Source organism: Brassica napus, chromosome A3, assembly GCF_020379485.1.
Source record: "Brassica napus cultivar Da-Ae chromosome A3, Da-Ae, whole genome shotgun sequence".
Classification (NCBI taxonomy): Eukaryota; Viridiplantae; Streptophyta; class Magnoliopsida; order Brassicales; family Brassicaceae; genus Brassica; species Brassica napus.
This window is the reverse complement of record NC_063436.1, coordinates 4,242,267-4,268,038: the sequence shown is the minus strand read 5'-3', so window position 1 is coordinate 4,268,038 and position 25,772 is coordinate 4,242,267. Positions and strand designations below refer to the sequence as shown.

Sequence of the window (25,772 nt, the reverse complement as noted above, 5' to 3'; positions counted from 1 at the left end):
ACAACGAGAAACATAAACCCAATTTCAATCTTCATCAACGAAAAATTGACATTTTTCACCGATTACATGATAGTCTGGATTTGGACTATCTATATGCGTATACATCCCCACTATTGCTTGGACACATTTTCACCATACCTCTCTTTTCTCATTAGTCTGGTGATGCCATAATCTCAATCTCTCTAAAGTACATCAGCTTTTTGTGAAATAAATAATTGTTACTACATTTCGCATTCTGCATCTGCGTGCATTAATAAATAAAGGAACAATTGGCTTTCTTTAGTCAAATAAAGCTCAAACTATAGTTTGCGTGCATGTGCAAGTGCATGTAGCCAGCTCTAGATTTTCTCTAAGGGCATCAAATTGAAACCGATCAGATATCTTTTCTTCTTAGTGTGGTTATTCCGGTCCATTTTATAGTATTAAGTATTAAATTTTCCAAATATATATCAAAAGAGAGCGGTAGAACATTTGCATCATATGAGTAGATAAAAAGAAAAACAATATCTTTTTTTTTTTTGAAACAATATCTGAATGAGCATTTGTTGATCTTCATGTAGATGCGGCCCCACTGTACTTGCAGACGAAGGGCCTTTAACAGAAGACTAGTGTCATATGGATTAATCTCTTCCGTCATTTTAGACAATAACCATTCACCAACACACAAGTTGACTCTTCCGTCATACTACTTTTTAAAGAAAACAAGCATTTACTTTGCCCCTCGCTCGTTGAGTTGGAGGACACTTTGGTCAATTACTGCCAAGTGCCAACCATCCAAACTAGAGCCATTTACGGCAAAGTTGAATGAGAAGAAAATTATATATGCATTTTGCCTAAATGGGAAAGAAAAATAACACACAAAAGAGAAAGAGATGTCTACCATTTTGTGATAGAGCAGATTATTTATATCAGCCACTAGCCTTTGCTTCTTTCTCCTCCTCATCACCTCTCTCTCTCTTTTTTTTTTTCGTTTTCTTTCCAGAGACATTTGGTCTGATCTCATCATCAATCACAATCACTCAAACAAGGCCTTGAGAACAAAGAAAAAATTAAATGACCCAAGAGAAGAAAAATGGCCTAATAATAATAGTATCTTCTCAGTGAAATCATAACTATTCTGTAATGGTCAGTTCACATAAGCCATAACCACGCGTCTCTGCTACTTTACATTACATCCAATCTCTCGTGAAACAACAACTTGCTTCTTCCACCACTATGACTACGACCACCACAACCGCGGATAATAACGGCGGCAAAACGCAAACGCAAGCGCACAAGAAACAAGTGAGAAGACGACTCCATACGAGCCGTCCTTACCAAGAGCGTCTCCTTAACATGGCCGAAGCTCGTCGAGAAATCGTCACCGCCTTAAAACAACACCGCGCTTCCATGAGACAAGCCGCCAAGATTCCACCGCCTCCACCGCCGCATATTCCTTTTTCTTCACCGCCGCCTCCGGATCCATTTTCTTGGTCGAGTTCTCATCTCAACTTCCTCCTCCCTAATAAACCATTAGGGCTGAACCTCAACTTACACGACTTCAACGACTTCATTCAAACCTCTTCGACATCATCATCTTCATCGTCAAATTCTCCTTCATCATCCTCAGTAATGTTTCCGACCACGTATCCTCAATTCTACTCCTCCCCTTCCACTCCCCTTCCCGCCTTCACCGCCACATCCGAATCGGTTCCTCACCAGCCGCCAAAGCAGCTGATGGAATCGGAGAACAACGTGGTGACGTCAGCTTGGTGGTCAGAGCTCATGATGAAGTCGGTGGAAGAAGACGTGTTCCCGAAGTTAAGTGACGTGATGGAGTTTCCTTCGTGGTTAAATACAACGGATGAAGAAGAATTGTTTCATCCTTACAATCTCACCCATTACTCATCCCCTCATAATCCTCCATTGTCCTGGTAAATTAATTTTATTTTTCTTTAAGCATTTCGGTATTTAAATCTTGTTATAAAAATATTTTTGATGTATAATTAAATGGGACTAATTGATCAAAATTAATATGGAAGAAGAGTGACTGAAATTCCTGGAATTAGAAGGGTCCACATCGGTTTATTACATGATCTGAAGCTGTCCTTTTTGTTTTTTTGGTCCAATGATAAAACACTATCCTTACTGTCCCAAAACGCTCTTGACGTCATCCCACAATAATATTGTTGTGTTATCATTACTTTGTATTATTTGACTCTGGTTTTGCTAGGCAAGTTGTTTTCTTTAGTGTTCTTATAGATTTTTGTGGTTACCAGTGGTTATCTAGTCTAACATTTGACTGAATATGATATTATATTACAGTATGGAGTTTGGAGAGATTGAGAGCATCGATGGAGACGACTGGCTTGCTTGAACCACAAAGAGTGATTAATGTCTCTTTTTTTCAGACATGGTGAATCAACTCTTTGGTTCTTTACTTCCCTACTTCTTTTCTTATTTATTTGTGTTCCTTTCTCATTTTTCTTTTCGTTGGGAGACATAAGAAAGACATTTTGAATATTTAAGAATAATAACAAGCTTAGGGATAAAAATGTTCTGTTTGGCAAAAGTCACATGAATGAAGCTTGTGAATCTATAAATGTCACGTTTATGCAAATAGTTCCGTATATGATACATCAGATTCTTGCTCTCAACAAATGATTTCTAGCCTTTTGTTAAAACTTTGCACTTCTCTTCATATGCATCATTCACTTCACCAGTCACCACTGTCCATCTCATAATCATCATCTGATCATGTAATCGTCATTTTTCTCAAATCCAACTCTCAAACCCTCATCTCCTGAACCACTCTACCCAACAATTCTCCCTCGTCCATTTCCAATGTATCACAATAACTCGGAATATCTCTCGTCCTTCCTCTGTAAACCAGTTAACCTCAGCAACTTCTCTTTCCAAAGTATCAAAGGACACTTCTCAATCAGCTCCTTCCCTTCTTAAGCTTCTGTAAATAACACACTGATCTCTTCCCTCTCTCAGAAATATAGAAAATACCACAATATTTCAGGAAAAACCTCATCAGCTTCTGAGGCATCACAAACTCCCTCCTGAAATGGGTCAGATGATCTGTCGTCGCCAATCTATTCTCCAGAGTAAAAATAAGCAGCTCGTGCATAACAGCGACTGCCCTCTTGTCAAACTCCTTTGAATCCACGTGCATCCGCATAAGGAGCCAACTGCCAAGTAAGTTCGTTTCTGAAAATGGCGTTTGTATGTTCTCTTCGTCTTGTTGTTTTATATGGGCTCAAGAAAGCCCACTAAGTTCTCTTGTGGGCTTCTTCCATCTGTCTTTAAAAAAATTCGTTGACATCAAGTCAAAATTATATTATGGATTCGTCGACTCTGAAATGATCGTCTTTATATGTTTGTAATCACCCTTTAGACTCCTGTCTTTATATAAACCTCAGCAACCAGTGAGTTGTTTGTTTTCCATATCTTTAATATGAGTAATGTCATGTTCGAGAGATATAATTAAGGAAACAAAAAAACGAAACATCATGCTGGATTGTCAGTAATTAGTTTATGTGAAAAAATATTTGTTGATAAAGACAAGTCCTAATTTCTCAAGAAGACGTTAGAACTCAAGAATGATATATTAGTATAAACATAACGTAGTATAAATTTTTAAATGTCGCATTTTATCTTATAGAATGGAAAAACGAGTATTTCATTTTTGATTTTAGAAACCTAGCATCCCTACCTAAATTTGTTTTCTGGACGAATATACACTAATGTTCAGCCAATTAGTCTTATTTGTATATCAATAAATATTGTTATGTATATATACACATCCGCATGAACTAGTACACTTTGAAAAAGAATACTCCTTGCTTGAACATTTTTGGCCAAAAAAAACGGAATAGAATCCATTTTCTGAATGTCTAATACTTTACGGTCTATATAAAAACTAGTATCTCTGATCTTGATTGTCCCAACAAAAAGTTAACCAACACTGAAAGTAATAGGAAACCTGCTAATCTTAACTCTTACGTACATCAATTAACATTAAAAATAATAGTAGTTGATATTTTTCTATTGTTCTCAAGATAAAAGTTGATATACTGTATATTTAGCGCAGAAAAGGGGGAAGAACCAAAATTCCTCCACAGGCGTAGCCTTTCATAAAACGTGACACAATACTATATGATATGATGTTGACCAACACATGTCTCTCTATTAAAAAATGAATTAAAGGATTTATATATGGCAAAAAGGACTCGAACTGGACCAACCTATATTTAAAACAAGGATACCGATTATACCTAAAAGTTAGCACATGCTTGTGAAACGAGGACTTACGGCACGTGGGGTAAATAATAAACATGACTGTCTCTTTGTCAGTCATCACCGCGTTACCACGTAATCATCTTCCTCAACGCGCAGACAACCTAAGACCTTCTTCTTCAAATTCTCGTACTCTACTTATCATACACGAATATAAATACACTAACAAGTCGCAATTCTCACTATAACTGTCAACTCGAAAAAAAAACACCTGGATTAGTACACAAAAACCATAATAACCAAAAATATATACATAAACACACTCATCTAACCCTGTCCATTTTATTTGTATAGAGAGATATGGATGCATCACCCAAGTACACAGGTGTAAGGAAGAGGAAGTGGGGAAAATGGGTGGCCGAGATTCGTCTCCCAAACAGCCGTGAGAGGATCTGGCTCGGCTCCTTCGACTCTGCAGAGAAAGCTGCCCGTGCTTTCGACGCCGCTCTTTACTGTCTCCGCGGCTCCGGAGCGCGATTCAACTTTCCGGATAATCCGCCGGAGATACCCGGTGGACGTTCCCTAACGCCGCAGGAGATTCAGGTGGCAGCTAACCGTTTCGCCAGCGAGGAACTGTTACCACCACCACCACGACAACAAGGATCACCGTCGCCTCGTGGTGATAAGTCGGAAGAAAGAGGAGGAATTTTGGCACGTGGGGAAACTAATGTTGGTGGGCCAACGTTAGGAGAAGTTGGTGAATATAATAATTACAACAGCGAGAATAATAGCAATGGTAATGATACGACAACGTATTGGCCGTTTCTATGGGATGAGAATCTTCTGGTTTCTAGTATGTCGGAAGAGTTGGGTACCTTCTACATGGAGGATTCGTTACAGCAACATGAACAGGAGCTCTCATCTGATTTTTACTACGATGGAGCTTATGTTGTTGAAGATGATTTCTCTCATTACAATATTAACCTTTGGAATTTCTGAGATCCATATTTTTAGTAGTGATCTTGGACCGAATATTCCATCATTACTGAAGGTGAATCATTAAGCTACTAGCCTCTTATTAGGTTCGTATATTAGATTAGTAGCTAGAATTCATCTTCTTAATCTTTTTATTTCATTTATTAAATTTCTATACAAATATATTTCATATGTTTTTTGTGCTTTCTTTTACTTGCACATTGCTTTCACTGTACTTTTTACTGCATTTTGTTTGTTAACAAGCCAATATTGACCCCTATTGTTTGGTCATGGATGTTTTCAAAGTTTACACGTAAGGTTACATATGTGTATTTCTACAAGTGCTCGCGTTTTGTTTGGGATTAGTTAATGTTCTATAACTTTTCTTATAAAATTTTATGTAATATATAACAAGAATTTTAATATAACTATTATGTAATCACTTAAAGAGAACCTCCACACAGGCTGAAAGAAATACAAAAGACATATCACATACCCCAAACGGAAGGTCTAAAGAATTCAATGGCATTATCATGTGTTTCTTGTTATCGCCCTCTCCTTCACATAACCGAAACATTCATATTTAACTAAAAACTTAAGATATACCCCTCATTTCGTCAACGTTTTTTTTTTTTTTTACAAGGACTAAACTAAGTAGTAGGACATGATGGTCCAGAAAGCCAAACCAGAGGTATAGAATCAACATATAGCATATCAGTGTTTGTGACAGTTTCAGCGCAAAATGAGCGTATGTTTACTATAATTCAAGAGATATATTTAATGAGACTATCAATATATCGAGATAAAGAGGACTAATGATGTTCGGTTCTACTAAAGTAGTCACAGTGACGATGCCTCAGATGGAGAGTGTAAGTTGATGTTGATCACTAGAATTGAAAAGCAAATACATCATCTTGGTATGAGGGCAATTAAACCGAACACATATCTTTTAACAAACAGCTCAGTTAAATCATGTGAATTGTATTTTTTGTAGTTCACAAAACTATAAAAATCTCATAAACTCTCCCAAACCTTAGTTTATCAACCCTATAATTCTATACAACACAGACTTTTTCGGAAACAAACTGTTAAGTTTTGACGAACACATGACCAGAAAACATTAACAATTAACTTCAAAAATCAATACACCGACGATCTATGTTTCTTCTCTAAGATCTGATTTGACCTTTATAATGTATTGTGATGAATCAGGGATCCTCTTGGCCAAGAGCTTATTCTCAAGATGCTGTTGAAGGTGAAGTTTAAAGCCATAAGAAACCAAAAGGATGTAACTTGCCTCTACTACTATAGGTACTTAAATGTTAATGAGGAATAGGAAATGGATTATGGATGACATAAACTGCGCACATGGAACAAATGGAATTAAGGAGTTAGGCAACGCCACGTGATTGGACGGACAACACGGTGGGGGCAACAACAATGAGTGGGGTTAGTTTGTTCGGACACGTTACATTGAAATATAAATTGAAAAGGGAAAAGTGAACAAGAGTGGGTCTATAGATGAGTGCTAAAGGAGGACCCATGAGAATGATCTTGATGAGATGAGAGCTTGTGTTGATACGCGGTTTTGATTGAATTTTGAATGCTTTACGCAACCCACCCCAACTAGTCTTCTTTCTTTTGTTTTGCCAAAGTATTCTTGTTTTTCATTCTCGTATATACATTTAAATCAAACAATCGTATATAAACGAATTCTCGTATATACATTTAAATCAAACTATCGTATATAAACGAATGAGGCAACATTTTATGATCATACGGATAGTGGTTAAATCCGTACAGGTGACACAATATAAGATGCAAATCATATACGAAAACCATAAAGTTGATGTCAAACAGAAAATGGCTTTCATTAATTTCAGTTCTACGTTTATGTTCTAAAAATGTAACAGATCCGTCAGTCTAATAAACATGAATTAACAGTGAGAACATGTTAAGTTGTTAGCATTTTACTTACTCTCTCTATTTTAATTTATTTGATGGGCGAAGATTTTTTTTTTTTTTGGTTAAAATTTGTAATTTTCTCATTACTATACATAAAAATTAATATTGTTTGATATTTATGATCAGTTATCTAATATAACATTTTTATTGGTTAATTTTGTCTTCCGGTAAGTTTTATGTATCAAGACAAATTTCATAAAAATAACATATCTCAAATTTTTGTGTACTAATTTTAAATATTAAATAAAATAAATTACGAAGATATATATAGACCATGGTGGTAAGTGGCAACCCATACGATATCCCTTATATATTATTTGAGAAGCATTACAACATTTTTTTATAGTCATGTGTCATCACTAGAATGATTCTTAGAATCCTTAGAGAAATAGGTTGGTCCATCTAAATATATAATAAGTTTTTTATTAAAGATTTCCTAATATGGCTAAAGTATATATGACTATTAATGATTTTGAATAATAAAGATTTGATAAAATTAAGTGTATCTTATATTATATTTGTTAATTTTAAACTATAAAAATAAATTAAACAACCATAGTAACCATATAATAAACATTAAAAAATTTCTTTATATGCTATATTTGTGATCCATGGTTTAAAATTTTTGTTATGACATGATACAAATGATTAAAAAAATCATATAAGTTGAAGTCTCATTTAATAAGTATTAAAAATAAAAGATATATATATATATATATCATTTTAAATTAAATTATATGCCATATAAAAATACATAAATATTTTAATTTTGAAATTTACGTTGATCAATTTTTTTGATAAAAATTTTGAAAATATATTGAAAACTTAATTTTTAAAAATATTATAAATTACTTAACCTATTAATGCTACAGTGAAAATTTTGTCATCAGTAATTTTAAATTTTTGCTATAACATATACAAATGATAAGAAAAACATATGAGCAAAAAAAATCATTTCATAAATATTAATATTAAAATACACTATATATGTTACTATCATTTAAATTTAATTATATACCATATCAAATAAAAAAATATTTTTGGATTAATAATTTTTTTTATATGTTCGCACCAATTTAATTATATAATTAATAGTTACTGAATTTTTAATTATTCAATATATATTTATTATTTCATAATATGTTAAAACCATATAATATATGAAATAACTTTTATATATAATGATTATCCTGCGCAAGGTGCGGATTTTAACCTAGTTGATATATAAAAAGAAAAAAAATATATATATATACACGATAATGATAATGATAATACTAATGAAAATGGTGTTCTAGCTATAAAGTAATAATGACAAAATCTCGACATGGATTGTAATGAATGATAGAAGAAGATAAACATTAAATATTCTAAATGTGGTAACTGATAAGAGGACATTTATGAATTTAATGTGAAAATCTTATTCCGGCTGTTGTTCATTATTCCCCAAACGAATAAAAGGTAAGTTATTCTCGAAAATTAAATATCAAATGAATAAAAATACAAGCGGAGGAAGAAGTACTGTCGGCTTAAATCGGCTTCTGTGGTCCCATCTTCATATCCTCACCGTTTCTCAGAAACAACCATCTCGGCACTGCCACGCGACATTCTTCCCAGTTTCTATCCAGCCGCAACGGTTAAGAAAGCGCCACGTGTCCCTTGATGTCGATAAGGTTTAGTCAACAGCTACTTTATCCTCTTCCTCGTTCTCACTTTAGTCACTTCTTGATTTTAAAATTTTAAAACATTTAATAAAATAATAAATACGTAATAACAACCAGTCAACCAGATCACACGCAGGGACAAAGATCAAACTATAAAGATCTCATCTTTCTCTTCCTCTTTCATTTCCTCTCACGTAAGAGACTCTATTGTGAGTTCGAGAAATATAATAGTAAGAAGTTTCTAAGATTTTCTGATATATAAAGTCCAAATGTCGACTGAGATGGATAGAATTGAATCTTACGTGTTGAATGTCTCCGGTGATCATCTGTATGATCGATCTTCTTCTGAGTCTTTCTCTTCACCTTCTTCTTCTATTGGGAGGAACAGCGACGACGACGACCATGACGGGGAAGATGGTGTCGGAGAGAATGAAGCTGAGTCTCCGTACAAATGTCCTCTTGATTTGATGGAATCTCTCGAAGAAGCCTTGCCCGTTAGGTAAATCTTGTAAATAATATATTTAATTAGATTTGATAGTTTTTCTTATTTTCATATATATATATATATATATATATATATATTAAATCTTGTCTGTCTGAATCTAAGAAAGTCAAAGTTTCTAGAAACATTTTTAAGACAAAAGTACCGAGTTTTTTTCCTGATTGTTTGAATGTGGTTTGTGTAGGAAAGGGATATCGAAGTATTACAATGGAAAGTCAAAGTCTTTCACGAATTTAGCTGCGGGTGCTGCGTCGGCGTTGGCTTCTTCATCTTCGATGAAAGACGTAGCGAAGCCTGAGAATCCTTACGGTCGGAGGAGGAGGAATCTCCTCTGCCATCAGATTTGGGAGAACAAGAAGACGACTCCACGTGGAAGGATCTCTAAGAAACAGATGATGAGCTCGAGCAGGAGCGCGTTGGCGCTTGCCATGGCGGTTGCTGCCGGGGTGTTGGCCGGAGAAGGATCTTCCTCCGGTGGAGACTCGTCGACGGGAACAAGTCCGACGATCTCTGGATCCCTTCCGAGGAAGATGATGCTTCCCCCGCTGCATCCTAGGAGTCAAGGGTCTTCCGGTAATTTGAAGTCGTCGGGTTTTTGTGCGTGGAGATCGTATTCGGTGGCTGATATTCCGAGGTGTTTTCCGACGACGGCGAATGGTATTGGGTCCACTGACTCGTAGGACCGATAACATTTTTATATTTTCTAGTTTTACAAGTATTTTTTGGAGTAACATCTGGAGAATGTGTAGACGAGTTTCAAACGTTTTAATGGATCCTTTCTTGTTCTTATCCAAGTTATATTGATTTACCGAACCTTCTCTAAGGACATTTCTACGAAGACGCATTTTCTTTGGGTATGGCCCAGAAGAAAGTGGGTTCTCTTATATCTAATTTTACTTCTACTTATTTACCAAACCGGAAGTGGGTTTTGCCGGTGAGAATATGTTGCTGTGTAACATAAGTCACAGAAGAAACTTTCACAAAAATCATGTTAATAGTAGTAGTTTTTATTGGTCCATTGTTCGATTATATTGCCAGTGATAATGTCAGTGATATGCTAAGGTTAAAGATTGTACATTATGTGTAAATATGTTGCAACCTCCAACTCATGAATAATTACAAGATCCAATAATCTCTTACATAATAGTAAGCTCAATACAAAGTGAAATATACAAAACCTTGGAAGGCTTGTTTATTTAAGACCTTCTGAGCGAACTAGAGGATTAGCATCTAGGCTTCTCCTTCTCGAGTAGGTAACACCTTCTGAGTGAACTAGAGGATTAGGGTCTCTCGGACATAGTGATTTAAACAATGCCACGTGTTACCTGTATGAACTTTATCTGCTTTCAGCTTCCCATTGGACGAAAAATCTCGGAGCTCTGCAGCAATGGAGGCGAGTGCGAACGAACCAGCTATCAAAATCCTGAAATCATCTCCGTCAGGACCGATACCGAACTTTTTTGTTTCCCTATCATCGGCATTTACGCAAACACCTCTCGTGCGTCCGAACAAACCCAGTTTGCTACTTCTACCACCAGCTTCAGACTCCGTCAAATTGATTCAAGACCTCCATCGTTCTCTTGTCTCTGTCACTGAGAAATTCTCAGGGTTCTTCCATTCACTCGCCTCTAGAAACCCTTTATTTCAAGAAGCTGTTCGCTTGTCCTCCGAGTTTCGCTGTCTTTGCGACGAGGTAGATTCTCTGTTCCTGCTTATGCAAATCGACATTGTTATATCACTTAGCAATCTTCAGACAACGTTTTCACATTGCTATGTCCTAAAGTTAGGATCTTTTTTGGTTCCACTCTTCACTATGTATAAGTATTAGTAAAGTTGAAACTCTGTTTCAGAGGATAAGTAAAGGGTAAGTTTTTTGTGTGCATTGCTTCTGGTTAAAGGTGAAAGAGCCTTTTTTCAGATTCGTTTGAGAAACACTACAAGGGTGAGTTTTGCGATGGCTAATCACGGGTTTGCAGCGGTTCTGCCTGGAGATTCAGTTGCAGGACTGGTGGTTGCTAACGGGTTGATAAACTTCCTCAACATATATAGCAACGTCCTTGTTGTCCGTCTAGTACTCACCTGGTTCCCTACTGCTCCTCCTGCCATTGTTAGCCCCCTCAGGTAACTGTTTCCCTGCTCCTATTCAGAAATGCCAATCTTGTCAATGAGGAAGTTTCTTTGGGATCAACGCGACTCTTGAATGGTTTAAGGATTTTGATTAGAGAATCTTGCATTTCTTTTGTTGAATGCTAACTATGTGTTTACCTTGTAACAGCACTTTATGCGATCCATACTTGAACATATTCCGGGGAGTCATACCGCCTCTAGGAGGATTGGATTTGTCTCCCATTTTGGCCTTCCTTGTTCTCAACGCCTTCACCAGCAGTGCTATGGCGCTTCCTTGTGAGCTCCCTCCAGCGGAAGGAGCCGCTTCTCCGTCATCTCTGGAGACAAAGTGGATGAGAAGGAGAAGGTTGACCAGCAACAAGGACCATAGACCCAGCTCTGCTTCCACTAACTGAACCTTTCTAAAATCTCTACTCTTTTCTACACTTCAAATGTGATATTGTACCGTTTTGAGTCTTTGAATAAAAAGACTTGTGTCTCTGATATACATTCACAACTCTTTGTAAGGTTTGGCAATCTTAAAGACAAAATGGGAGACAGTTTACACAGAAAGAGAAGAGAGAAAGCTTTGTCTGTAGATTTCCACTGGTTCAAAGGAATCTTTTGTTTTTAGTGAACTACACAAGACATTGTAACGACTGTTAATCTATTTGTAGCTTCTTTACTATAAACCTCTGGAGATGTTTTAGTCTAACAATAAAAGATGGTTCATGACTTAGTCTATTTGTAGACTCTTTACTATAAACCTCTGGAGATGTTTTAGTCTAACAATAAAAGATGGTTCATGACTTAGTATAAAACATGGCCAAAACTTGTGTACTCATCAGAAGCACTTGGCATCTACACTTGGATAAGAGTCATCAGGATGAGCGAATAGTGAAGTCATCTTCAATCCAACGATGCTAACTTCTGATCTTGAAAGATCTTCCAGAAAGTCCTCCGTCACCTACAAAAGTATAATACCGCCATTTAAGTGCTTTACACAGATCATCTCATGGTTGAATTCAACATTAAAAGGCACAAGTGTAGGCTTTATTGCAGCCTTCTTTACTATGTTCATACCTGCGTCCATCCAAATAACTTAAGCGATCTAAGTAACGAGCAGCAACTCATGATCTGTCTTAGTTCTTCTTCTGTGAGTTTTCTACACCACGAGAGGTCCAAATAATGCAACCTCTTACAATATTTGGCGAGCGAAATAGCAGTTTCTTGGCCGACCTGTTTAAAAAACACACAACAACTACTTTAAACACTTGGGAGAAGCCAACTTATATCAAGAGCATGATCCTTTTGGTTACTAAAACACTTACATTTCTGACATTGTTTAGGCTGAGGTTGTTAATAGAACCACCACAGACTTCAAGAAACGCGGCTACACCTTCATCACTGTCAAAGGAAGCACATAGATTGGTATTAACAACAGTCTACAAAAGTTATGTTAAAAAAGAAAACAAATGGTGAGACTTAGAGCAAACCTGAATCGGTTTCTTGTAAATTTGACTGAGCGCAAAGATCTGCAACCATCTGTGATCTCTTTCAATGACGCATCAGTCAAACTATCCAACTCTGAGATGTCAAGAGCTTCCAGGTTAGGACAATATCTCCCAGCAGTCCAAAGAGTTCCATCATTCACCCCTCTGATCACCATACATAAAAGTCAAAAACATTAGCTTCAATGGTCAAAAAGCATCCAATTAGTTCCATGATTCAAAACTTACACGCAAGAAGCTAGAGAAAGATCAGTGAGACTGGATCCCCGGGAAGTACAGAACTCAACAACAACATCATGAATCCCTTCAAGTCCAGCAACCGAGAGAGAGCTCAACTTCTCGAACCTACTCAAGCTGGTCCTAAAGACATCACACGGTTTAATCCCTTGGCACCCTCCAATGTTAAGCCCTCTAAGAGTGGAACCAAAGTAATCCGCAAGAATCTTCACAGCTTGGAATGTCAGAAGAGAGCAATCGCAGAGGTTAACAACCCGAAGCAGAGGAGCTGATCTAGATATCAAAGCCAACGCATTGTCTGTTAAACAGAACGCTCCTTGAAGAGAAAGCCTAGTCAACGAAGGGAACCCGTAGGGAGAGCGTTTCAAGAACTCGGTTATAGCGTTCTCCGTCATAGCTCGTCCGCAGAGATCAAGATTCAACACCTAAGAGAATCAAGAACATCAAAAACAATAGCCACAACAAAATAATCAAGAACTAAAAAACTACCTGTAAGCTAACTCTATCACATTCAGAGAGGATCTGAGTCAAGTCTTCCTCCTCCAAGTCAACGCAATTCTTCACAGAAACCTCTGAAGGAGAATCATCCACAAGAAGCTGCATAAAAGCTTTATCTACTTTACTCGAATCACTAACAAGACTCGAGATCTTCTTCTTCAAGTGGTCAGGGACAAGGTGCAAAGACTCGATCGCTTCAGAGTTTTCAGCAAGAACTCTCATACACAGCTCTGTCAACGTAGGAGCCGTCCTATGCCTCGTCATACTCAGCTCAATTCCACCGCACGGTGCATCACTCGATCTACTAGAGTATCTCCTCCTCTTCTTGATCGCCTTCTTAGCATCATCGAATCGACTCTTCCCTTTCACAACCTCCTCCTCTTCTTCGTCATCGTCTTTGCTTTTGGGAGCTTGATCAGAGTGCAATTCGAGAGCGTAAGCCTTAGCCACTTCGAAAACGTACTGTCTGTGCGCCTCCGCTCTCTCCTCAGCCCACCGCCGCCTCTTCTCAGCTATCTCAGCCTCTTCGCGGATTCGCTGCCTCTCCCGATCCTGGAGCATCTCCGCCACGTGGCAGAGCTTGTCCAGAGCCACGCAATCGAATAGAGGGAGAAGGGTGGGGGGTTGTTGTTGATTGACGGAATCGGGGTTAACGGGGAGATTGGGTTCATCTTCGGCAGCGTCGGGGAGGATCTCTGGATCTTCGCGAGAAGAAGTCATCGCCCGTCAAGTCTTTTCGGCTTTGCTGAAAGAAAGCTTTTTTTTTTTTTTGGTGAATGAAGGGAAATCGAGAGGGGGTATTTATACTTTTTTGTTTCGATAGATGCGAAGTTGTTTCGACTCTGTGGACCCCTTACCACTTAATCGACGACCCTTATTGGTTCGTTTTTCTTTATTAAATATATAATTACGAGTACTTTTTACATATTCTTTTATTTTATTCCTAGGAAAATATAAATAAACATTTATGGGCCAAGAAAATTCTAGCAAGGGTGCTTAACCAAAACGAGTTTTCCTGATCAGCTTATCAAACAAGTTTCTACCTCTACCTCTAATATCTGTCTTTATGATCCATCAAGTTGATATATTTCTTTATGACTATGTAAAGGTCAACTTGTTTTATTTTCATTATTCAAATTTGACATATAGTTTTCCTGATTAGTTCCCTGTCATATTGAGTTTGTATGAAAGCTAATAATTAGCTTGATTAGTTATGTTATCTTACTTTTGTGGACTTATATTTCTCAGTACTAATGTAGAATTGCAAGTTTAATATTATAAAATATTGGAAAATCTATTTAAATAAATCTAGGACGTTTGTGAGTACATCAATGTCGTTGTAGTATAGTGGTAAGTATTCCCGCCTGTCACGCGGGTGACCCGGGTTCGATTCCCGGCAACGGCGGTTAACTTTTTTTTCGTTACACTGTATATACCGCATCTCTAAAGGGCCCAAATTATATAACATTGGGCTAGGCTTTGGCTCACTTTATAAACTATTGCAGGGGAAACCAGCAAAAAGAAAGTAAATCAAACTCTCAGATTTGCGGAAAAAAGCTTAGGAGAAAGGAAAAAAATGGCGGATCAGCTGACCGATGACCAGATCTCAGAGTTCAAGGAAGCCTTTAGCCTCTTCGATAAGGATGGAGATGGTATTATCTTCTTTCCCCCAGATCCTTCTCGTTTATCTCTCTCCCTAGTCGATCTTTGAGTTCTGGATATTTTTTTTTTTATTTCTCTGTGCAATCCGTCTTTGTTTTACTTGAATTCGTGAACCGATCTAGTTTCGTGGCATGTAACGATTCATGACTTGATCGGTGTAGGTATCATTTCTTAGGGAGACGTGTTTTCAATAGAACGAAAATGGCTAGAGATTTGTTACCATTTAATGATTTGAGATTCGGACAAGAATATTTTATTTTCTTTTATTACAAGGTTTCCTAAGTACAATGCACAATGCACTTAGAAAACATGTAATAATCACAGAAATAATTCATTTTAATTAACAATTTAAAAAACTTTGACAAGATTGAAACTTATTTATTTTTTTATCGGATACTGTTCACTTAATAAGAAATGCATTGACATGATATAACTAGTAGGAAGAGCTTTGATTATTGTATTTGGAAAGTCTTGTTCTCTCTAAAGCTTTATACATTGGGGTGTGGTTGCAGGTTGCATCACCACCAAGGAGCTCGGAACCGTGATGAGGTCTCTGGGGCAAAACCCAACTGAAGCTGAGCTCCAAGACATGATCAATGAGGTCGACGCAGACGGGAACGGGACCATCGATTTCCCAGAGTTCCTGAACCTGATGGCGAGGAAGATGAAGGACACTGACTCAGAGGAAGAGCTCAAGGAAGCCTTCAGGGTTTTTGATAAGGACCAGAACGGTTTCATCTCTGCGGCGGAGCTTCGACATGTGATGACAAACCTTGGGGAGAAACTAACCGATGAGGAGGTTGATGAGATGATCCGAGAAGCTGATGTTGATGGCGATGGTCAGATCAACTATGATGAATTCGTTAAAGTCATGATGGCTAAGTGATAGAGAGAGTGAGCAAATCTTCTTTGTTATCCTTTGATTTGTTTGCTTTGGTTAAGCGGCTCTTTATTGTTGTGTGTGATGTATGAAGTGAACTCATGTTTTACTCATCTACTCTATCCTTGTTATTTTTTAATCTCTATTAAAGTTGAATAAATAGGAAAAACCTGAAATAATTTAATATTATTAGTGACAATGGCTTTGAAAATATTTGTGTACAGCAAAAATGTATTGTTTTCCTTCCTCAACCTGTGGTTAGCTTTTCTTATCAATCTGGTCTCGGCACAACACCACCAAACATTCTGCCTCGAACCAAATCTGGAGATGATGCATTTGGTTTCTTAGACATTTCCTTTAAGAACAAGGGTCTTCTTTTAAAAAAAACGAGTTGATGCATTTAGTTTCCCATGCTCTAAATTGAAACGATCTGATTTAGTAATAAAATCTAACCGTTTGAAAATATATAGAGGTGACACTGCAAATAGAGAAATAAACTTCTTGTACATGAAGGAAGAGGTGAGCCGTTGACGAAATTATTAAAGGTGTTCTCGAATTTCATATTTTGTCTATGTAAACTAAATGTGGTGACGAAGAAGTCAATTAGAGATCAGCGTTCACATACGTAACAATAAATTAAAAAGAAAAAAAAACATTCAAATTAGACAAGCGTTAAACGAAAGAAAGAAGCTGGGCCAGGCAGTGGATGTAGTGAGGTAAATTTCATCTCAACCTCCTTTTGATGGGTTTTTGGCTCTCGCAACATGAAATGTAACTCTTGCATATAACTCATGTTTCTGATTATAGACCTAACCCTATTGCCTGGAAAGTTTGCTCTTAGGGATGCAGCTGGAAACTACAAGTATGGTTTGGAGTCTCTTTAGGTTTTATAGGTAATACCTTTATCTGTTTTCGATCTATTTAACTGCGGGTAAGTTCTCTAGTTTAATCTTGACCTCACCAATATAGCTCTACCCTATGTCAGAAGTTATGGTCTGGAGAAGCAATTCGATGATGAGCTTTTACAAGGACTTTGAGCAGCTAACTCTTGACTTTTACCACAAGGGAAACCTATATGGCTTGGAGAAATATTGATAAGGACTTGTTTGTTAAGATTGCCGCTAAATAATATGGATTGTGATTCTTGGTGATTTTATTTTCTAATTACTCAATTTTGTATAACAACACAAAAAGAGAGTTGATTTTAGTCTCTGTAGATACAATAAGAGATGTTTGTTTCAACTTGAGATTATTATTTACTTATTTAGATAGTACTTTCTGTAGATTTGTGTCATGTTAACTTATAGTTTGTGTTTGCATTATGTTGTTTCTGCTAACAATTATGGGCTTCACAAGCAAATGAAAGAATTATTTTGATAGGTTTCTGATACGTTTGACGAAATTAATTATTCAAAAAAAAAACGTTTTCACTTCCAACAAATCAAATTTCAATCTTATTCAGAAACATAACAATGAATCAAACAAACTAAAAAAAATATAACAATAATAATAAATCGAACCGAACCAAAGTCTGAAACAACATCACAGCAGGCTTATGTCTTGCGTAACACAATCTTCCGTTATCACTGTAGCTGATGACGTCAGTTTATCCACTGTTATCTTGCAGTCCACGGTAAGTCCCATCGTCCACGTGGTAACCACACCAACCCTAAACTTAATCGGCGCCTTGACTCTCACGTCAAACAGCACTTTTCTTCTCTTCTGCGATTCAACGAGATCTTTGCGCGACGAGCTCTTTAACTGGATCCTCGACCCCCTTAACTTCGTCACCGTCATCGTAACATTTTCAGCCGGCTGCTCAAACGCCGCGAACTCGCCGTCACCTAGCTTGATCCCCTCGTGGAAAATCTCAACCGCGCTTCCTTTCTCGTAGATCAAACCGAGTTTACCGTTAACGTTCTTACACCTCACCTTGATTTTGAACACCGGAGAGATCGGAGACGGCGACGCGAGAGTGACCCCGGCGACGGAGACTCCGCTCACGGAGAACCGCGGCTTATGCGGCCGGCAGACTAGAAAAAAGACCCCCACGACGAGTGCTGCGAGCAAGAGGAGAACGAGCAGCGTAGCGAAGGAGTAACAGCAGCATCGGCGGCAAGCTGATCGGTTGTGTTTCTGGCGAGAGAGGTACTCGTAGCGGTGAGCGTTCTCCGGCGGGGGGACACGGTAGATTTGGTCTTTGGGGAGTTGAACGTGGTAAGTCCCTGGTGGTGGTGGCTTTGATCTTCGAGAGTCGATAGAGTATAGGCTCGAAGTGCTATCGACACTGTCTACAGATTGGTGATGCCTTGGTGGTCTGCGGCTGCCTATGTCTTTGTCCGTTGTGAATCCTCCTGAGCTTCTCGGAGATCGTTGGATGGTGTCGTTGCTATCAACCGATGGACGTATGTTTTTGTTTCTTGGCCATGGTTGAGTGTTATTGTCGGCCATGTGTGTTGTGGTTTTTCTTGATGATGATGAAAAGAGGAGGAAAAAGAGAGAGTTATGAAATGGAGGATGAATATATATTTGGAGAGTAACGAATCATTTCTGAAATTATGGCGTGATTGCATGAATATTATTTTGGGGGTTATATGAGGAAATTTATTAATGGTAATAGAATATCCCGTACAATTTCCTTTTTTACCACTTTAGAATATTTCGGGGTTGCATACTGAAACCATGAGGTATGGTTTCAGTATGCAACCCCGAAATATTTTTTTATTATGTGGATGGCAATGAAAGGAAGACTTGCTACTGGGGATCGCATGAGGCATTGGAATAGTAATGTTCTTACTTCTTGTGTCTTATGTACTGATCAATTGGAAACGGTGGAGCATCTATTCTTTGGATGCTGTTACTCGGCTCAGATCTGGAAAGCTTTGATGCAGGGTATATTAAGAGAGAAGTTTACTTTGCAATGGGGGGAGATACAGAGTGTTATACGTCGTAGCAAAAGGAGGAGAATGCACCAGTTCATTGTTCATTATATGTTTCAAGCAGCTGTGTATATGATCTGGAGAGAGAGAAACAGAAGGAGACATGGAGAGATTGAAGCACCTGCTGGGTTATTGATCAAATTACTTGATAAGAATATGAGAAATAAGCTCTACTTGATTCAGCGAAGAGGTAACAAAGAGTTTGGCGCAGGGTTGCAATATTGGTTTGCTACAAGGGAGGATGAGTTGAGGGTGGGAGACCAGTAGGAGTGAGTGCTGGGTGGGAGACCAGTAGGAGTGAGTGCTGGGAAAGCCAGTAGGAGTGAGTGCTGGCTACCTAGTAGGAGTGAGAGCTAGGTAGAGAGAAGATAGTTGGTGGAAGTAGTGGAGCAAATTATGAGTTTTTTTGATTTGATCTTTGCTTTGATTTTTATTCAATTTGTATAGAAATCATAGAAAGTAAGGTACTTTGTAATAGGGTTTTTTCTTTGAATTAAATTTAACATTCAATTCAAAAAAAAAAAAAAGAAAGAGTAATTCTTGGGTTCACCAACCAATAGTGTTTGAGTATTTGATATTTGATATCTTTTAAAAAAGGAAACAACATTGAATTTCCAAATAAGATTATTTTTTTTAAAATAAAACAATAAAAATACATAAAAATAGTTACAAAAAATAAATAAATAAATATTTTTAAGTCTTCAGCAAAATACTAAACCCTATACCCTAAATCTTAAACCTAAACCTTAAATTTTGGATAAACTCTAAACGTTTGAAAATCTTAAACCCTAAATCATACATTAAAAACTAAATTTTAATAACACTAAACCCTAAATCCTAATCACTAAATCCTAAACCTTTGGATAAACCCTGAACCCTTGGATAAATCATAAACTGTAAATCAAAAATATTTAAAATTAAACTCTAGAGTTTATGATTTATCCAAGGGTTCAGAGTTTACCCAATGGTTTAGGGTTTAGTGATTAGGATTTAGGATTTAGTGTTATTAAAATTTAGTTTTTAATGTATGATTTATGGTTTAAGATTTTTAAACGTTTAGAGTTTATCCAAAGTTTAAGGTTTAGGGTTTAGGGTTTAAGATTTAGGGTATAGGGTTTAGTATTTTGCTAAAGACTTAAAAATATTTATTTATTTATTTTTTGTAACTATTTTTATGTATTTTTATTGTTTTATTTTAAAAAGATAATCTTATTTGGAAATTCAATGTTGTTTCCTTTTTTAAAAGATATCAAATATCAAATAATCAAACACTATTGGTTGGTGAAGCTAGAGGTTCACCTTAGGGAGTGAACCCAAGAATTACTCCTTTAGAAACTTGTTTTTAGAGAACCCAAACGAAAACGAATGGAAAGTAGTTATGAAAATAAATATTGATCAATCGAAACTTTCCAACAATGAAAATAATTAAGTTGAAATGAACAAGGACAATTTGAGAAACAAAAGATTTGGAGACGCGGAATATAATGTACGTTATTACTGTGAAAGATAATCATCAGACAACTGTATTTTTAATACTCCTGTAAGCAAAAATAAATATAGAATTTAAATAAAATTAAAAACTAATCGAGTATAAATATATTTTACCATAAATGCAATATGGCTAAGCTTGGTAAATATCGCGACTTGAAAGTACACTGTGTACTCGTCCGTACACAAATCCTACTATATAAAAGGGACTAAATCCCTACTTTCTAATCCTTGCCACATGGGCAAAATATTGTGAACCAATCAAAATGTCATGTCATCCGGACTTGAGTTTGAGTTAAAAAAAAAAGCTATTTTCGGAGCCCATTCGACCCATTTCGAAGCCTATTCCCGAGCCACTCTCTCATAAGCATAATCCCGTGTTCTAAACATCCTGTGTTAAATTTTTTAAAACACTCATATCTTAGAAATAGTTTAGAAAATATCTTTATATAAATGTTTTTTTCTTGAATAATATTTAACTATAATTTTTTGTATCTTCTTAACTTTTATAATAAAAATATTGTTTTCAGATAGCAACAAAATATATATAAAAATTATCTTATTTTTCAATTTTTGATAATTTTATTATATTATTTTAGAATCAATTATTTAATATTGATATAACATATAAATTTTATATGATTAAAATAAAATTCTTTTTTAATTATATATAAAATTCATTAAGGGTATTATTTTAATTAACACATTAGCGAATCACTTAGAAATTAATAATAAATCAATAACCTATCTAAAAGTCTAAAACCTAATAAAATATAAAAAATAAGAAAAACTAACTAAATTTTAATATAAAATAGAAATTTAATATTACTAAAATAAAATTTATTTTTTAATATATATATAATATTAATTAAGGGTATTTTTTTAATTAATAAATTAGTAACTTAGCTAAAAATAAATAATAAATCAATGACTTAGCTAAAACCTAATAAAAACATGATAAATAAGCAAATTTACTAAAATTATGGATAATATGAAATATGATTGATTCTTTAATACAAAATTAAAATAAGAGTTTTGTTAAATCAAACATAAGTTTGTCGTATCGGTGTTACAAAAAAAACAATAATTAATAGTGTCGTAGGAATTATGTATTTTCCATTAGCGAATAAAATTGAAGCAGATTGTTGGAGGATATCTCAACGTATAGACGAGATTATGGAGATTGATATGGGAGTTGAAGTAACGGACACAACTGTTCCTCCGCAAAGAAACGCTCTTGCTAGACATCCTGGATAAAATGAAAGAGATATATATGAACTTGGCTTTGTGTTAATGGATGGTGACTTTCCAATGCTGTTTGGAGCAAGGGCCAATATACACGCACCAAATCACCACTGCAAACGGAAGCTGAAGGTTTGCTATGGGCAATGCAAGTGATACTGAAGTTTGGACACAAAGAGATGGTCTTTCAATCAACTGTGAACAACTGGTTATACTCATTCAAAAGGAGGAAGACTGGCCTGCTTTGGACTCGGAGCTAGACGAAATACATGCTGTATCTAAATAATTTTATGAACTTTCTATTGCTTATATTCTTAGATCTTTAAAATTCTGTACGAATAGCCTAGCAAAAGGTGTCCGATCACGCGCATCTCGATCAGCTTTTGTAAACCCTTTTGCACCAAGTTGGCTAGCCCCACAAGTTAGCATGAGGGTGCCAAAAAAGAGAATAAAGTTGAAAGTGAAACTAAATATTCCAATGAACAAATTTATAAGAAGTTCATATTTATGTGGATGTCTATATGGGACAAACAATTTTTTTTAGACAATTATAGAATGTAGTCACGAAAAATCAATCTTAAAATATATAATTAAAAAAAACCATTTAAACAAATCATCAAAATTTTCAATATTACAGCAAATAAGAATATAAAGACCAACTATATTCTCTTCATGTATAATGTGTTGTGGTAAGATTCAAAAAAATTAACTTACTTTACAGTAAAGAAAAATTAGATTTTTAATTCCAAATTTACAGTAAAAACATAACATTTTATAAAACTAAAGAATTGACATAATAGTATAAAAATATAAAAAAAAATTAAAATACTATCCGCGCGTACCGCGGACAAGGACCTAGTAGAATTTAATTAGTCGCCAAAAGATAAGCTGTAAATAATAATAAATATTCATAACAGCATCTGCAAGACACTCTGATCAACTATAATCTGGTAAAAATGTTGCTCACAATGTATACATCTGAATTTGTTTATAGCAACAATCATGAACCGTAGTTTATAAACCAAACATCACTTGTGGTGATGGTGGAACGGAACTAGATATAGTAATTATCAAGTAAAAAGCACCTAAATCAATAGTTTTTTTTTGCTTTATATGATAGAAGTCACAGATCTTACACACACAAGTTAATGCAAACAAGGCAAAGAACTTGATACCAAAACCAATGTTACTTCTCAGTGTCACACACGATCATTACATTACAGCAACCACAGTCTTTGGGCGGTCAGTCTCAACTGAGACAGATGACTACTGATCCTGACTCTCTTTTTTCAACTAGGACATATATATACTTATTACATAATAGTAGATGTGATATTTGATAAGTGGTGAAGTGTTCTTACAAGGTCACCCCACATTTCTTGTGTTTCAGATGCTGCCAGTTGTTTCAGTTGCAGTTGGTGTCGTAGCTTGCAAGACCAATTAGTTCCGGCCCCTCCAATCTCGAGTTGTTCTCAAAGCTGCAAAGTTTTTTTTTTTTTTGAGTTATTAGAAACCAATGCTAGCATATGCAACTTAAACATTCAATATGGCATATCCGTATCAAGACGAGGTTACAAGCTTACTTCTGCAATGGAATGTGTTCAAAAGGTCCACCTGTTGGGATGGTTCCACACAAATCATTGCTTGACACATCACTGAGGAAAATGATGACCACAGAAGATATGTGTTTAGGTAACCGCATAGTAGGAAAGGGTTTAAAGACTGGTGCTTCAGAGAATAGTAACAGAGATTCTAGCAAACAAGCAAAAAAAGCTGAACTTACACAACTTTGAGGCTTGGGATTTTGGTGAGTTCTCTAGGGATTGGACCAGTCAATTGGTTGTCATTGAGTCGTCTGCAACATTAATCAGTTTTCATTAGAGAGGTAGGGTAAGAAGAATCAGGTATTGAGTCACTTAGCAATAAAATTTTGAGATATAGATTAGAACTAGTTTCTTTACTCAGCATATAATTTGCAACTGTCAATAAAATGAGTATACTATTCGGGTGCGTCCATGTCAGAATCTCAGAACAACTTACAGAAAGACCAGAGACTTCAGTTTCCCCAGAGAAGTAGGAATCTTCCCAGTAAGATTGTTGTTATAGAGATCCAAGCTGATGAGGCTCTTCAGGTTTCCAAGTTCAGAAGGAATAGTTCCCTCGATGTTGTTTTTGTACAGCTCCCTGTGTCAATCATAAGACAAGTAAAAAAAAAGTTAATCTGCATTGTCTATTACATGATCAAATCTCATAGTGGCTGCACTTTTATGGTACGTTACTTTATTTCTTCCACTATCTAATTTTATTACAGCTGGTACTGATAAAAAGTTAAATTTTCGATAAAGTAAATGCCAAAAGATGTGATAACTTACAAATACTGTAGATGCTCGAGCTTCCCAAGCTCAGGTGCAAGATGTCCAGAAAGATTTGAATTGCCTAAATCCCTGGCCAAAAAAAATAAAAAAAGAGTAGAATCAGAGATACATACAATTAACCAATCTTTTATATATAAAGACAAAAGAAACAATAAGATTACGAAAAATACTAGTTGTTGTTCGATTCATTAAACAGTTGTGAGAGATAAACTAGATGTAATCAAGTACCACGAGTCCAAGATTCTTGTAAAAAGCGTAAGAACTCACAAAGTAGGGAACAACAAAGCATTGAGAAAATCATGAGTTGTACAAGCAAAATTGAACTGCTTATAGTATAATGGATAAACTATTGATGATTCTTTCTGAGACTTTTAAGGAATCCAATGACTTAGAGAGAGATCTACACTGTACAAAAGATGGGAGCTTTTGATTTACCCCTTTCCATTACTAGAAAGCTGAACAAGAAAGTGTGTTTTTTTTGGGTTCTAAACAGCCGCACCTTAAAGAAACCAAACTAAAGTTAACCACAGTTCGATGAAGAAGCGTTGCCAAGGACAAAGGAAAGGGCCAATCATGACAACATTAACTAAAATCCACACTTGACTTGACATTAACAGAGTAAACTAACATCTAGTGAAGCAATTTTTTCAAAATCGTACTATTATAAGCATTTTTTGTTTGTTTGTTTTACAGAAAGAATCATTCTTAGCTCTTCTCAAAATTTATAAGCTTTAAAAAGTAACGACAAGTCAAGTACGGTCAAGTTCCAGTGACAAATAAAAAAAACAAAACCCATAGTTTCGATTAAAAGGTATGGACATGACTATTTAAGACTAATCATGTTAAAGCTCAGACATAAATCGAGTGAGACTGAAAAAAAATCACATTAAAGTCAAAGGCTTTATACGTGAAACTCAACGGTATCAATCAACTTGGACCAAACAGGAGCTAAGAACAGGGAGAGATAGAGAGAAAGAAGAGGAGAGGATCTCTTACACACGAGTGACGCGGTTGTCTTGGTTACAAGTGACATGGAACCAGGTACAGGGGCTAACAAGAGTGGGATCCCAGCTCTGTAGAACATGGTCCGGGTCCGATAAGCTCCGGCGAAGAGCGTAAAGAGCATCTCCCTCGGAGTTTGCTTCCACGAGATGAATCAGAGCTAAGGTTAGAGTTAGAGAAGCTGCGAGAAACTCCCACTGAAAGTTTCTTGACGCCATGTTGAGCTATTGAGAAGGAAATTGAGTAGAGTGAATTAGGGTTTCGTTCCCCCTTTTACTCTCTCTCTCTCTTTTGTTGAAGAAATCGATTATGCGATTGTTGTGGGGGAAACAGCGACGAAGAGACAAACTAGTCTTTGCTTTTGTCTTTTTTTTTTTTCTTTTAAATAATATTTTTAAATTTCTGTCTTCTTTTAAATTGTTAATTATTTTATTTTAAAATTCCGTTGCAGTGAACGTACAAAACATTCCAAGAGATAAAATACAGAACTCACTCTGTAAAAGGG

General features: G+C 36.2%; 8 protein-coding genes and 1 non-coding gene across 9 annotated transcripts; 6 read left to right on the top strand and 3 right to left on the bottom strand.

Moving 5' to 3' along the window:
• The first annotated feature begins 833 nt into the window (after positions 1-833).
• On the top strand, positions 834-2,534 carry BNAA03G08300D (bromodomain testis-specific protein). Its single transcript, XM_013860585.3, has 2 exons — positions 834-1,913; positions 2,305-2,534. Exons 1-2 carry the CDS (start codon positions 1,216-1,218, stop codon positions 2,354-2,356), a joined length of 750 nt encoding a protein of 249 aa, XP_013716039.2. The 5' UTR covers positions 834-1,215; the 3' UTR covers positions 2,357-2,534.
• A 1,594-nt stretch (positions 2,535-4,128) lies between these two features.
• On the top strand, positions 4,129-5,540 carry LOC106385317 (ethylene-responsive transcription factor ERF016-like). Its single transcript, XM_013825244.3, has one exon. It carries the CDS (start codon positions 4,585-4,587, stop codon positions 5,221-5,223), a length of 639 nt encoding a protein of 212 aa, XP_013680698.2. The 5' UTR covers positions 4,129-4,584; the 3' UTR covers positions 5,224-5,540.
• A 3,326-nt stretch (positions 5,541-8,866) lies between these two features.
• Positions 8,867-10,135, top strand: BNAA03G08280D (protein OXIDATIVE STRESS 3 LIKE 2). Its single transcript, XM_013875958.3, has 2 exons — positions 8,867-9,324; positions 9,512-10,135. Exons 1-2 carry the CDS (start codon positions 9,095-9,097, stop codon positions 10,005-10,007), a joined length of 726 nt encoding a protein of 241 aa, XP_013731412.1. The 5' UTR covers positions 8,867-9,094; the 3' UTR covers positions 10,008-10,135.
• Positions 10,136-10,659: 524 nt separating this feature from the next.
• Positions 10,660-12,125, top strand: LOC106435093 (ylmG homolog protein 2, chloroplastic). The gene is made up of 3 exons (XM_013875946.3): positions 10,660-11,020; positions 11,246-11,448; positions 11,603-12,125. Exons 1-3 carry the CDS (start codon positions 10,715-10,717, stop codon positions 11,847-11,849), a joined length of 756 nt encoding a protein of 251 aa, XP_013731400.2. The 5' UTR covers positions 10,660-10,714; the 3' UTR covers positions 11,850-12,125.
• On the bottom strand, positions 12,009-14,812 carry LOC106441548 (EIN3-binding F-box protein 1). The gene is made up of 6 exons (XM_013883352.3): positions 13,671-14,812; positions 13,173-13,606; positions 12,930-13,091; positions 12,765-12,840; positions 12,517-12,672; positions 12,009-12,400 (listed from the first exon to the last, which is right to left on the bottom strand). Exons 1-6 carry the CDS (start codon positions 14,397-14,399, stop codon positions 12,278-12,280), a joined length of 1,680 nt encoding a protein of 559 aa, XP_013738806.1. The 5' UTR covers positions 14,400-14,812; the 3' UTR covers positions 12,009-12,277.
• Positions 14,813-15,012: 200 nt separating this feature from the next.
• Positions 15,013-15,084, top strand: TRNAD-GUC. The gene has a single exon. It is a non-coding gene; the product is annotated as a tRNA-Asp (tRNA).
• Positions 15,085-15,134: 50 nt separating this feature from the next.
• Positions 15,135-16,410, top strand: LOC106435081 (calmodulin). Its single transcript, XM_013875931.3, has 2 exons — positions 15,135-15,331; positions 15,854-16,410. Exons 1-2 carry the CDS (start codon positions 15,256-15,258, stop codon positions 16,225-16,227), a joined length of 450 nt encoding a protein of 149 aa, XP_013731385.1. The 5' UTR covers positions 15,135-15,255; the 3' UTR covers positions 16,228-16,410.
• Positions 16,411-16,635: 225 nt separating this feature from the next.
• On the bottom strand, positions 16,636-19,690 carry BNAA03G08240D (NDR1/HIN1-like protein 13). Its single transcript, XM_048771891.1, has one exon. It carries the CDS (start codon positions 18,670-18,672, stop codon positions 17,764-17,766), a length of 909 nt encoding a protein of 302 aa, XP_048627848.1. The 5' UTR covers positions 18,673-19,690; the 3' UTR covers positions 16,636-17,763.
• A 3,286-nt stretch (positions 19,691-22,976) lies between these two features.
• LOC106435068 (leucine-rich repeat protein 1) lies at positions 22,977-25,625 on the bottom strand. Its single transcript, XM_013875920.3, has 6 exons — positions 25,262-25,625; positions 24,263-24,334; positions 23,931-24,074; positions 23,674-23,745; positions 23,474-23,545; positions 22,977-23,368 (listed from the first exon to the last, which is right to left on the bottom strand). The coding sequence occupies exons 1-6, from the start codon at positions 25,483-25,485 to the stop codon at positions 23,296-23,298; spliced, it is 657 nt and encodes a 218-aa protein (XP_013731374.2). The 5' UTR covers positions 25,486-25,625; the 3' UTR covers positions 22,977-23,295.
• Between the last annotated feature and the right edge of the window lie 147 nt (positions 25,626-25,772).

Bases quoted from the DNA above. Each gene is read 5' to 3' on its own strand.
- BNAA03G08300D (XM_013860585.3), top strand. From the start codon at position 1,216: ATGACTACGACCACCACAACCGCGGATAATAACGGCGGCAAAACGCAA. The intron at 1,914-2,304 runs GTAAATTAATTT...ATTATATTACAG, and splicing joins CATAATCCTCCATTGTCCTG to TATGGAGTTTGGAGAGATTG.
- LOC106385317 (XM_013825244.3), top strand. From the start codon at position 4,585: ATGGATGCATCACCCAAGTACACAGGTGTAAGGAAGAGGAAGTGGGGA.
- BNAA03G08280D (XM_013875958.3), top strand. From the start codon at position 9,095: ATGTCGACTGAGATGGATAGAATTGAATCTTACGTGTTGAATGTCTCC. The intron at 9,325-9,511 runs GTAAATCTTGTA...TGGTTTGTGTAG, and splicing joins GAAGAAGCCTTGCCCGTTAG to GAAAGGGATATCGAAGTATT.
- LOC106435093 (XM_013875946.3), top strand. From the start codon at position 10,715: ATGGAGGCGAGTGCGAACGAACCAGCTATCAAAATCCTGAAATCATCT. The intron at 11,021-11,245 runs GTAGATTCTCTG...GCCTTTTTTCAG, and splicing joins TTCGCTGTCTTTGCGACGAG to ATTCGTTTGAGAAACACTAC. The intron at 11,449-11,602 runs GTAACTGTTTCC...ACCTTGTAACAG, and splicing joins GCCATTGTTAGCCCCCTCAG to CACTTTATGCGATCCATACT.
- LOC106441548 (XM_013883352.3), bottom strand. From the start codon at position 14,399: ATGACTTCTTCTCGCGAAGATCCAGAGATCCTCCCCGACGCTGCCGAA. The intron at 13,607-13,670 runs GTAGTTTTTTAG...TGATTCTCTTAG, and splicing joins GTGATAGAGTTAGCTTACAG to GTGTTGAATCTTGATCTCTG. The intron at 12,841-12,929 runs GTTTGCTCTAAG...TTCCTTTGACAG, and splicing joins TTTACAAGAAACCGATTCAG to TGATGAAGGTGTAGCCGCGT.
- LOC106435081 (XM_013875931.3), top strand. From the start codon at position 15,256: ATGGCGGATCAGCTGACCGATGACCAGATCTCAGAGTTCAAGGAAGCC. The intron at 15,332-15,853 runs GTATTATCTTCT...GTGTGGTTGCAG, and splicing joins CTTCGATAAGGATGGAGATG to GTTGCATCACCACCAAGGAG.
- BNAA03G08240D (XM_048771891.1), bottom strand. From the start codon at position 18,672: ATGGCCGACAATAACACTCAACCATGGCCAAGAAACAAAAACATACGT.
- LOC106435068 (XM_013875920.3), bottom strand. From the start codon at position 25,485: ATGGCGTCAAGAAACTTTCAGTGGGAGTTTCTCGCAGCTTCTCTAACT. The intron at 24,335-25,261 runs GTAAGAGATCCT...TTTTTTGGCCAG, and splicing joins GACAACCGCGTCACTCGTGT to GGATTTAGGCAATTCAAATC. The intron at 23,369-23,473 runs GTAAGCTTGTAA...AAAACTTTGCAG, and splicing joins GAACACATTCCATTGCAGAA to CTTTGAGAACAACTCGAGAT.